General features: G+C 50.1%; 1 protein-coding gene across 1 annotated transcript in view; it reads left to right on the top strand.

Moving 5' to 3' along the window:
* Positions 1-12,449, top strand: part of LOC124615663 (venom dipeptidyl peptidase 4-like) — a 352,342-nt gene that overhangs the window by 154,379 nt on the left and 185,514 nt on the right. The window contains exons 5-6 of the mRNA XM_047143691.1: positions 1,414-1,466; positions 8,544-8,731. Of these exons, the coding sequence (XP_046999647.1) occupies positions 1,414-1,466; positions 8,544-8,731 (241 nt within the window). The remainder of the gene's footprint in view (positions 1-1,413; positions 1,467-8,543; positions 8,732-12,449) is intronic.

The raw sequence follows: 12,449 nt of genomic DNA, 5'->3' as shown, positions 1-12,449 counted from the left end.
CCGCGTGCGTTGTGTCTCGAATGGCGCTAGAGTTGTGCATATTCGAATGCTTTCTTGGTAAAAGTAAACACTGAACTCACGAGAACTATACACCGTCCCGGATCGCTTAGGTTTCACGGAAGTAACTTTGTGTGCCGCCAGTAATGTTGACAAAATCGCATGGCAAGTGGCAAAATTATTTTCCACTTTCAAGTTGATTAGAAGTCAGAGTCATAGAACATTTTACTTGAACTACCTGTACAGGTCGCCTCTGAACTATTAATAATGCTGTTTCCAATAGAGGTATTAGTTACAATACTTTCGTGCGTGTGAAATATTTACAGATTGTATCAATCAATAGAAATTCAGAACTTTCATTTATAGCTATAGTCCCTGATCCCACTGAGTAAATAGCAAATACGAACATTCTCTATCAGTGAGCACAAAGAGTAAGGTGGAGTTGCAGACTGAAAATTATGGTCAGTATATTCTCTATCGATCTCTGGCTAACATCAAAAACGGTCTTCTGGCTCTTGTAGAAGGCGAAGGTAGGAGGAAGGCATGCACAATTATTTAAGTAACGTCATATCGAAGTAACGACCACCGCCACACACCATGTAATCGTCACTTGATTATTCTTTTAGGCAACAGCTTTATCTTATTAGAATGTGACTGGGCAGCATTAATAAATGATTGTGTGCGTAGCACACAGTGTCTGTTTTCGACTATTGAATTCCATTGACTTTATGTTGAAAGTGTCCTGATCGGTTCTCTACACACGGAAGTCATGGCTTCTAGATCACGTCAACAATGTGTCCTGTGTGTCACGAGAGTGAACTGTGGTTGAGAGTTTCACTCCCATCATCTCGACGTCGCGGCTGACCTTAAATAGCAAACCACGATTTCGTTTGGTTTTCAATTACGAATAGTTATTAATGATTCAGATTATTGGTATCAAATGTTCATGCACAGAGCTATTACCGATTGTACCACCTTTTTCAGTTACGTCAGAGGTTCTAGTGACCACTGAAATGAACACAGTACTTAACTTATTATTCACTTGTAGTACTCGTGCCTCTTTGTGCCTTTACATGACCTTACTCGTTACTTTCTGTCACTTCCACGCGCGAGCGTAATTTAAACATTAAAGATTAATCAAGTGCATGTTAATAAAAATGTGATGCATCTGAGCATATGATCACCTTACAAGTCTCTCTCTCTCTCTCTCTCTCTCTCTCTCTCTCTCTCTCTCTCTCTCTCTCTCTCTCTCTCTCTCTCAGCATAGCCTCTTAATAAGATCATTAACACTGATTTATGTATGATTTTTAGGGAACATTATGAATTGCTGCACACAGCAATACAGGAAATTCGATTTGATTTCATAGTGTTGTAGTGATAATGTATTTTACAGCTTCACTCTATCTTTGTCTACAGGTATACCGTCACTCCTCAGAGGCCAATTATACCATCTACAGCGTTCAGGAAAAGTAAGTATCTGCCTCTCGTGTGCATACTTTTCTTCACTTACAACGATAATTTGTACCATATTACCAGGTGTACAGTGGATAAGAAACGATATAATCATAGGCATAGGCTGAAAAGTTGTTGAAACTAATGTAGAACTCAGATGATGCAGCTTTTAAAACCGTTGCCAGAAAGACATTTTGTAGCTACTAGGGGTGGATTGAAAATGGTGGCAACACTGCCGTAACGTGAGATATGTGCATCCAGTGGTATGCATGCTATGTGTAGCTGCTAGCACAAGGTCACTTGCTATAGTGCTGCGAGCGGCAGCGGCTGTGTTAGTCAGTTGCAGTGTGTACCGTCTGAAAATGCGGGAGGCCAGTTGAAGCGTCCTAAGAGTATGTTTAGGGAACACGAACAATATGCATGGATCAAGAGCGAAGTGGCACGTAGTCGTAGTTAAAAACGTTTGTTTCATTTAAAAAGCTTTTTTCAGCTCACGAAAAATAAAGGTGGAGGGGAGGGTCCTCGCCTTCTGCACTTCAGTTTTGTTTCCTGTATTAGAGAAGTGCGTTTCCTCTGTCTCAGTCGGCAGTATACAGACAATCAAAAATCCCCCTGCGGGTCCGGGGATTAGAATAGGCCCGAGGTATTCCTGCCTGTCGTAAGAGGCGACTAAAAGGTGTCCCTCCCCCTCAAGAGGGTAGTTAGCGCCTGCGACCGGAGACGGACGGTTCCACGACCTATATTTGCGGTTTTTCACAGCGGGAAAATACAGCACTGTCCTCGCCTCTCCTCGGACTACCAGGGAGGTGGCGACGCAGACATGCGATCTGACCTTCAGCACCACGGTCGTCCGTTCGGCCAGTGCTAAGATCGCGCGGTCGACGTCTCCTCTTCCTCCCGTCACCCCTCAGACACAAGCACCTTCATCAGCTTCTGCCAAGACGAAGACCCAGAAGTCAGATGGACGGGCCTTCAAGACGGAACCGTCCGGTGCAGACTTCCTACGTACCTCGAACTCCCAGCCGTCGACCAGTACTTCCACTAAACGACCTTCCAAGAAGGCTCATAGGAAGCACAGTTCTTCTTCTCCGCCACGGCGCATTTCTTCTCCTGCGCCACCCAGCGGTTGTCGCCCAAGGCCGTCATCCGTTTCGCCTGGCCGCACCGCTGGTAGCCGAACATCTGGCCGTCCACCGGTGGAGGAAGCTGCTCCTCCCGGCCATCTTAACGAGATGGCCGATGAACCTATAGAACCAATGGACGATGACTGTCCGCCTACTGATAGCGGCGGCAGTGCTCGCTCGAAACCAGGCCCTCAGCGGCCTTCGAGGTAACCCCTTGTTTCATCTTCCTTTTCTTCTCACGATGGCACTTATTCACTGGAATATTCGCAGCATTCGCTCCAACCGAGAGGACTTGAAGTTGCTGCTCCGCTTGCACCGTCCGCTCGTCGTAGCCCTCCAGGAAACGAAGCTACGCCCATGCGATCACATTGCCTTGGCACACTACACCTCTGTGCGTTTTGACCTACCCCCAGTGGTAGGTATTCCGGCTCATGGAGGGGTTATGTTGCTGGTCGGGGATGATATTTACTACGATCCCATCACATTGCACACTGGCCTGCAGGCAGTCACCGTCCGAATTACTTTCCCCACTTTTACATTTTCCATTTGTAGCGTTTACACTCCATCGTCGTCTGCCGTTACCAGGGCAGACATGATGCAAATTATTGCTCAGCTACCTGCACCATTTTTGTTAGCTGGAGACTTCAATGCCCACCATCCCCTTTGCGGCTCTCGCCGGCCGCGGTGGTCTAGCGGTTCAGGCGCTCAGTCCGGAACCGCGGGACTGCTACGGTCGCAGGTTCGAATCCTGCCTCGGGCATGGATGTGTGTGATGTCCTTAGGTTAGTTAGGTTTAAGTAGTTCTAAGTTCTAGGGGACTGATGACCACAGATGTTAAGTCCCATAGTGCTCAGAGCCATTTGAACCATTTTTTGCGGCTCTCCAGCATCCTGCCCGAGGGGCTCCCTGTTAGCAGACCTTTTCAACCAACTCAATCTTGTCTGCCTCAATACTGGCGCCCCTACTTTTCTTTCGGACACATCTTACACCTATTCCCATTTAGACCTCTCTATATGTACTACCCAACTTGCAAGCCGGTTTGAGTGGTATGCCCTTTCTGATACATATTCGAGCGACCACTTCCCGTGTGTCATCCATCTCCTGCATCACACCCCCCCTCCGTGCTCAACTAGGTGGAACATCTCCAAAGCAGACTGGGGGCTCTTCTCTTCCAGGGCGACCTTTCAGGATCAAACCTTCGCAAGCTGCGATAGTCAGGTCGCACACCTCACGGAAGTCATTCTCACTGCTGCTGTATATTCCATCCCTCACACTACTTCTTCTCCACGTCGCGTACCGGTCTCCTGGTGGACCGCAGCATGTAGAGACGCTTTACGTGCTCGTCGACGTGCTTTACGCACCTTAAAACGCCACCCTACAGTGGCGAATTGCATCACTTATAAACGATTACGTGCGCAGTGCCGTCGTATTATTAAAGAAAGCAAGAAAGCCAGCTGGGCTGCTTTCACAAGCACCTTCAACAGTTTTACTCCTTCTGTTGTCTGGGGTAGCCTGCGCCGGCTATCTGGCACTAAGGTCCACTCACCAGTTTCTGGCTTGACGGTCGCGAATGACGTCCTTGTGGCCCCTGAGGCTGTCGCCAATGCCTTCGGCCGCTTTTTCGCCGAGGTTTCGTGCTCCGCTCATTACCATCCTGCCTTCCTCCCCCGAAAACAGGCAGAGGAGGCTAGGCCACCTAACTTCCGCTCCTCGTATCGTGAAATTTATAATGCCCCTTTCACCATGCGGGAACTCGAAAATGCACTTGCCTGGTCACGGTCCTCCGCTCCAGGGCCTGATTCTATTCATATTCAGATGCTGAAGAATCTTTCTCCTGCGGGTGAAGGTTTCCTTCTTCGTACTTATAATCGCATCTGGATTGAGGGACATGTTCCCGCATGCTGGCGCGAGTCTATCGTTGTACCGATTCCTAAGCCGGGGGAAGGACAAGCACTTGCCTTCCAGTTATCGAACCATCTCGCTTACCAGCTGTGTCTGTAAGGTGATGGAGCGAATGGTTAACTCTCGTTTGGTTTGGCTGCTCGAATCTCGACGCTTACTTAGCAATGTACAATGAGGATTTCGTATACGCGCTCTGCTGTTGACCATATGGTTACCTTGTCGACCTTCATTATGAATAACTTCTTGCGGAAGCGCCCGACCGCGGCTGTGTTCTTTGATTTGGAGAAGGCTTACGACACCTGTTGGAAGGCGGGCATTATCTGTACCATGCATACATCGGGCCTTCGCGGTCGCCTCCCTCTTTTTATTCGTTCCTTGTTAATGGATCGACAGTTCAGGGTACGTGTGGGTTCTGTCCTGTCAGACACCTTTCGCCAGGAGAATGGGGTGCCACAGGGCTCAGTTTTGAGCGTCGCTCTCTTCGCCATAGCGATCAATCCAATAATGGATTGCCTCCCAGCTGATGTATCAGGCTCCCTTTTCGTGGACGATTTTACCATCTATTGCAGCGCGCAGCGTACACGTGTCCTGGAGCGCTGTCTTCAGCGTTCTCTTGACCGTCTTTACTCCTGGAGTGTCGCCAATGGCTTCCGTTTTTCAGCCGAGAAGACGGTCTGTATTAACTTCTGGCGCTACAAAGAGTTTCGCCCACCGTCCTTACGACTCGGTCCCGTTGCTCTCCCATTCGTGGAGACAACAAAATTTTTAGGTCTTACATTTGACAGGAAACTTAGCTGGTCTCCACATGTGTCTTATTTGGCTGCCCGTTGTACCCGTTCTTTAAATGTCCTCCGTGTTCTCAGTGGTATGTCGTGGGGAGCGGATCGAACCGTCCTACTACGCCTATATCGGTCGATCGTCCGCTCAAAGCTGGATTATGGGAGCCTCGTATACTCCTCTGCACGGCCGTCCATCTTACGCCGTCTCAACTCCATACAACATCGGGGTTTACGTCTTGCGATTGGAGCGTTTTATACTAGTCCCGTAGAGAGTCTTCATGCTGAAGCCGGTGAATTGCCACTGGCCTACCGGTGCGATATACTGCTTTGTCGGTATGCCTGTCGGCTACTGTCAATGCCCGACCACCCGTCTTATCGTTCCTTTTTTGACGACTCTCTCGATCGTCAATACGGGTTGTATGTATCTGCCCTGCTACCCCCTGGAGTTCGCTTTCGTCGCCTCCTTCAACATCTTGATTTTTCACTCCCTTGCAACCTTTAGAGTGGGCGAGAGCCACACGCCACCTTGGCTCCAGGCTCAGGTTCGCGTTCACCTTGACCTTCGCTCGCTCCCAAAGGAGGTTACCCCCAGTTCGGTATACCACTCCCGTTTTGTCGAACTTGGTTCGAAGTTCATTAATATGACCTTCATTTATACAGATGGCTCGAAGACCAATGACGGGGTCCGGTGTTCCTTTGTCGGGGCACAAAGTTTCAAATACCGGCTCCATGGCCATTGTTCGGTCTTCACAGCTGAGCTCTTTGCCCTCTACCAGGCTGTTCTTTATATCTGCCGCCACTGACATTCTGCTTATGTCATCTGCTCCGATTCCCTGAGCGCCATCCAGAGCCTCAGTGATCCGTATCCGGTTCACCCTTTCGTGCACCGGATCCAACACTCTCTTCAGCAGCTGGTGGATGACGGTTCTCCGGTTAGCTTTATGTGGGTTCCTGGCCATGTCGGTATCCCTGGGAACGAAGCTGCAGATGCCGCGGCCAAGGCTGCGGTCCTCCAGCCTCGGACAGCTTCTTGTTGTGTCCCTTCATCAGATTGTAGCAGGGTCATTTGTCGGCGCATTTTATCACTGTGGCATGCCGATTGGGCCGCATTTACGGACAACAAGCTTCGGGCCTTGAAACCTCTTTCCGCGGCTTGGATGTCCTACTCACGCCCTTCTCGGCGGGAGGAGGTAGTTTTGGCCCGGTTGCGGATTGGACACTGCCTGTTCAGCCATCGCCATCTGCTGACGGCTGCGCCAGCGCCGTTCTGCCCATGTGGGCAATTGTTGACGGTCCGCCACATTTTAACGTCCTGTCCGGATTTTACTACACTGCGTCTTGATCTTGGCCTGCCATGTACTCTCGGTGCCATTTTAGCGGATGACCCACGAGCAGCTGCTCGCGTTCTTCATTTTATCAACTTGAAAAACCTGTCTAAGGACATTTGATTATGCTGTTTTTTTAATCCTATGCCTGTCAATCTTTTATCGTGTTTTCCCTTTTTGTTGCTGTTTTAAACTTGTGCCTCGCGGTGCATTCCTAACGTAGTCTGGGCGCTAATGACGATTGAAGTTGTGCGCCCTAAAACCACAAAAAAAAAAGGCGATCAAAATAACTTCGTGATTGAATAGAGTGACTCGCAAGACACTTAGGTGACAAAAATGACGGGATAACTACAAGCACACACACATAGATGGCGGTAGTATCTCGTACACAAGGTATAAGAGGGCAGTGCATTGACAGAGCTGTCATATGTTCTCAAGTGATACGTGTGAAAAGGTTTCCTGCATGATTGTGGCCTCACGGCGGAATTAAGAGCCTCAAAATGGTAGTTGGAGGTAGAGGCATAGGACGTTTCATTTCGGAACTCGTTAGATAATTCAATGTTTCGAGGTCCACAATTTCAAGACTTCGCCGGGAATGGCAAATTTCAGGCATTACCCCTCACTATGGACAACGCAGTGGCTGACAGCCTTCAGTTAACGACTGGGAGCAGCGGTATAATGTTACTTATAATCCGTCTTGATTGCAAAATTTTTTATTCGTATGATCGGTTTCGGTTCATTCAGAACCACCTTCAGGTCTGATATTTCAGTTACAGGAGTAACCCGTCCAAATCCAGCCACTTTCACATGCTGCACGTGCATTATGTCTGTTTTTGCAAAGGGAGCAGCGGTGTTTGCGTAGAGTTGTCAGTGCTAACAGACAAGCAACCCTGAATGACGCAGTCGCAGTGATCAATGTGGAACATACGACGAACGTATCCCTTAGGACATTGCAGTCAAATTTGGTGTTACAAGGCTGTGGCAGCAGACGACCAAAGCGAGTGTGTCTGCTAACAGCACGACATCACCTCCAGCACCTATCCAGCTACCTTGACAATATAGGGTGGATCCTAGAGGAATGGATAACAGTGGTTTTGGACAGATGACTCTCGATTTGCCGGCCGTTGTGGCCGAGCGGTTCTAGGTGCTTCAGTCTGGAACCGCGCGACCGCTACGGTCGCAGGTTCGAATCCTGCTTCGGGCATGGATGTGTGTGATGTCCTTAGGTTAGTTAGGTTTTAATCTGGCAGGAAGTTGGGAAATGCTTATGTTCGGTTACTTGGAGATCTTTGGCAGCAAACAATGATGGATTCCTTATGGACGACAATGCGGCAAACGCTTCAGTAAACAACAATGAAGTGCATTGCTGACCTTAATTGCCATAGAACCTCATTTTAGGACTTCCTCATATTCCAGTCGCTTATACTGTCTCGGGGGAGCTAGTAACTCGGTGTGCATTTATTAATCTAATCTTTTCTTCATTGTTCCTACTGGAGCGATATGTAGGGAACTGCAGTGCATCCATATATTTCTCGCTTGATACTTGTTTCTCAAACTTTGCAAGTACGCGTTCACGAGGATTATTGTTCAGGTGTCTACCAAATCAGGTTTTTCCGCATTTCCGTGACGCTCTCGCTTCAGTCAGACATACCCTTCACAATTTCTTCTATTCTTCTTGATACATATTTGACATCCAATGATAATCCCGTTCAGTATACGTCACATGCAGATTAACTGCATAAGTCGTACGTAAACAGTCACCGATGCAGATTGACCTAATTCTCGCATCACTACGATGCCTTATTTAGATCAGACAGGATATCTGTGCAGCTTTCCTATAGATAGCGCTTCATTGTAGAGGACGACGTTGTCTGCAAAATGTCTGACAGTACTGCTAACGCAACCCAGTTCTTTTGTTCAAGTTTCACTGTTTCATTGTTAACATTCGGCAATGGTACTTCCAGCACTACGTACGAAATCTGTGAGGACGGCATGCAGCTAGCCAAATGGGCGCCGGTGGGCAACGCGATGGCGTTCGTCTACCAGAACAACCTCTTCTACCTGCGTCAGCCGGGAGACAAGCCGACGGCGATCACAGCGGACGGCGTGCCGGGAACAGTCTACAACGGCGCCGCGGACTGGGTGTACGAAGGTGAGTGTTGGCAGTAGGACTGTTGATATTTCAAGAATATTGGGAACCCGATAGATATTTAAAAATCTACCATAATCGGCCCGCGACATATCGAAAAATGTTATCGAGGTATCGTTATATTGACGGAAAGAAGCACATAAAAACATAACCTTCGCACTTCGTTCTTAATCCAAAATATTACGCCACCTTGCTGTTGTTTGGATTATGAACGAAATGCGAAAGTTGTGCCTTTGTGCATAAAAATAGTTGCAAGCCGTCCAACGAACTCGCTCACTGTTGTAGATGACATAATCTGTACTGAGAAAAACGGCAACAGAAAACACAGAGAATATGCCGAAAAAATGACAACACTCTTAAAACCATGCATGTATAATAAATGAGATTCGAAGAGCTCACTGATTGCGATATTTGTCGCTAAAACTAGCTCGGGGAATGAATAAATAACAAAAGTGTTTCGCATCAAGGCGGACTCACAACTCCCATATTGTTATTTTTGTATGAAACACAGACTGAATGGAAGAGTTCCAAGATAATATTATTGCTACACTATCTGATGAGAACTGTGGTGTTGTCCAAAGTTGTCGGTGCCACACCAAATTCGACAAATCGCATACACACTGCACTGCCATCGCATGGATGTCGATATAGAGCCAAACGTGGGGTCGCTCTGCCCCAGTTCGTGACGTCCAATGAAGCAGTCTACCTCCCCCCCCCCCCCCCTGCGGGTTTGGGGGTAAGAATAGGCCCGAGGTATTCCTGCCTGTCGTAAGAGGCGACTAAAAGGAGTTTCAACCATTTCGGCCTTCATTGTGATGGTCCCCCTTGGGGTTTGACCTCCTCTTTTCAAAATTCTACAGAAGTATGAGCCTTTTGGAGAAGGACGCCTTACGTGGTGTATCATTGGTCCTCAGTGCACTAAGACCATGGCACTCAGCATTGTAACGGCGTTGTAACCACTCCCATTATTCCTCAAATTGGGCCTAAACGCCTGATGGGTTGCACAAGTTACACACATAGTGTGTTCCCATCTGCACCTACGATCATGATGGACTTTCCATGGCACCAGAAATCCAGCACGGTAGCCAGCCCGTTGTGGTGGGGTCGTCATGTACCCTCTGAGTCGTAGCCCCCTGACAACACAGGGATCGTACTGCCGATACCTGAGCTGCACCGTCCCCATGTCGGCCAAGGAGTAGATGCCCGTCTCCTTGGGGCATCAGGACTCCCGGCAATGGTCATCCTGCCAGGTGGCCCTTGCTGAGGCTGGGTGGCGCCCGTGGGGAGAGCCCCTGGTCGGAGTGGGTGGTATCAGGGCGGACGTTTCGCAGATGAAACGTCAACACGTATCAGGTCGCTCTGCGGCTGAGTCTTTCAAAAGGAAAGGTACTGTCTCTGGTTCTGGTTCTCCTGCCCTTTCCCCCTTGGCCACTCCCTGGAAGGAGGGACAGGCCCGCCGGCTTGGGGCGAAGTACTTACCCCGGTATTTGGTCTGTTCTCGAACCGATGGGGGGACGTTCGCCACCTCCAAGCCCATGTTCTTTGTTCAGTACATCGAGGACATCTTCGGGGAAATCGAGGCTCTCAGTAAGATGCGTTCGGGGTCCGTTCTTATAAAGACCACCTCCGCCACACAGTCGGCGGCGCTCCAGGCGTGCAACCGACTAGGGGACATCCCAGTGTCCATGGTCCCGCATCTGGCACTGAATAGGACGCTGGGGGTTATTTCTCATTGGGACCTCCTGCTGCAATCTGATGAGGAGCTCAGGGCCAACCTGGAGCGCCGAGGCGTGCATTTCGTCCGGCGAGTCCAGCGCGGCCCCAAAGACCGTCACATCGACACCGGGGCCTTTATCCTCGCCTTCGAGGGGGACGTTCTCTCGGATAAGGTAAAGGTGATGCGCTACCAGTGCGACGTGCGACCTTACGTCCCGCCTCCTATGCACTGTTTTTGGTGTTTGCACTTTGGGCACATGTCGTCACAGTGTGAGGCTGAGCCCCTTTGTGGAGATTGTGGACGTCCTCTTCGTGAGGAACATACATGCACCCCACCACCTCGGTGCATTAATTGTCCTGGCATCCACTCGCCTAGATCCTTAGACTGCCCCGCGTATCAGAAGGAGAAGATGATTCAAGAACTCAAAACTTTGGATCGTCTCTCTTATTCTGAGGCCAGGAAGAAGTATGACCGCCTCCATCCCGTGACGTTGACCACTTCGTTTGCCTCAGTCGTGTCCACTCCTTCCACACTATCCTCACCCCTATCCTGTCCCCCATCCACCTCCTCCCCCCATCTGGGGTCATCCCTCCGCCTCCCAAATGCCTCCCTTCCAAATCCTCCTCCCCCGCGGCCCCCGCCCCCTCTGCCCCAGGGGCCACCCTTCCCCCTCCTCCCCCCCCCGCCGTCTGTGAAGAGATCCTCTTCTCAGGCGTCCATCGGGGAAACGTTCCGGACCCCAGCTTCCGAGGTCCGACGTTCCAAATCGGACCCCGCGCATGAGGACCTTCTTCGGGTCCAGCACACCATCCCTGTGCCTCCTCGGACTTCCAAGAAGGCCTCCAAGAAGTAGTCTCTATCCCCCTCTCCACCCCGGCGCGTTTCGTCTGACGCGCCATCCGTGAGTCGCTGCTCCCGGCCATCCTCAGTTTCGCCGGGACGCTCTGCTGTCAGGCGCTCAGCTGGCCTCTCGTCAGCAAATGATGCTGCCCCTCCTACACAAACCGGGACAGCGGCCGCAGCTGGCGACGACTCGATGGAACAGGATCCGCCTCCCGCTGGTTGTAGCGTTGTTCCCTCGAAACCTGGCCCTCCGCGGCCGTCGAGGTGACCAGCTCTTCCCCTGTCTCGTTCCCCCTCTTTTTTGACTAGCGATGGCCTTTTTACATTGGAACATAAGAGGTATTCGATCTAATCGGCAGGAATTACAACTGCTCCTCTGCCTGCACTGTCTGCTCGTCCTTGGCCTCCAGGAAACCAAGTTGCGCCTGACTGACCGTATTGCCTTTACCCACTATACCTTGGAGCGGTATGACCTCACCCCTGTGGACGGTATCCCAGCTCTTGGTGGGGTCATGTTGCTCGTTCGGGACGATGTCTATTACCACCCCACTCCAAGCAATAGCTGTCCGTATTACTCTTTCTGCTTTTACTTTTTCAGTTTGTACCATCTACACTCCATCGTCATCCGCAGTTAGTCGGGCTGACATGATGCACCTCTCGGACTCTACTCATACCTACTCCCACTTGGACCTCTCGATCTGTTCTACCACTCTTGCCCGTCGGTTCGAGTGGTATGTCCTTTCTGACACCTATTCGAGCGACCACTTCCACTGTGTCGTTCGTCTCCTGCACCACACCCCATCCCCATGTCCTTCGAGCTGGAACATACCAAAAGCTGACTGGGGACTTTACTCCTCCCTGGCGACCTTTCCGGACCACGATTTTCTCATTTGTGACAGTCAGGTCGAATACCTCATGGCTGTTATCATCAATGCTGCCGAACGTTCCATTACTCGTACTACCTCCTCTTCACGTCGCGTTTCCGTCCCCTGGTGGAATGAGGCTTGTAGAGACGCTATCCGTTCTCGACGACGTGCTTTACGCACCTTTCGCCGCCATCCTACGTTGGCGAATTGTATTGGATACAAACGACTCCGAGCTCAATGCTGTAGAGTCATCAAAGACAGCAAAAAAGCTTGTTGGGCCTCTTTCACCAGCTCC

This window comes from Schistocerca americana, chromosome 5, assembly GCF_021461395.2.
Source record: "Schistocerca americana isolate TAMUIC-IGC-003095 chromosome 5, iqSchAmer2.1, whole genome shotgun sequence".
Taxonomy (NCBI): Eukaryota; Metazoa; Arthropoda; class Insecta; order Orthoptera; family Acrididae; genus Schistocerca; species Schistocerca americana.
This window is presented reverse-complemented; position numbering and strand designations above follow the sequence as displayed.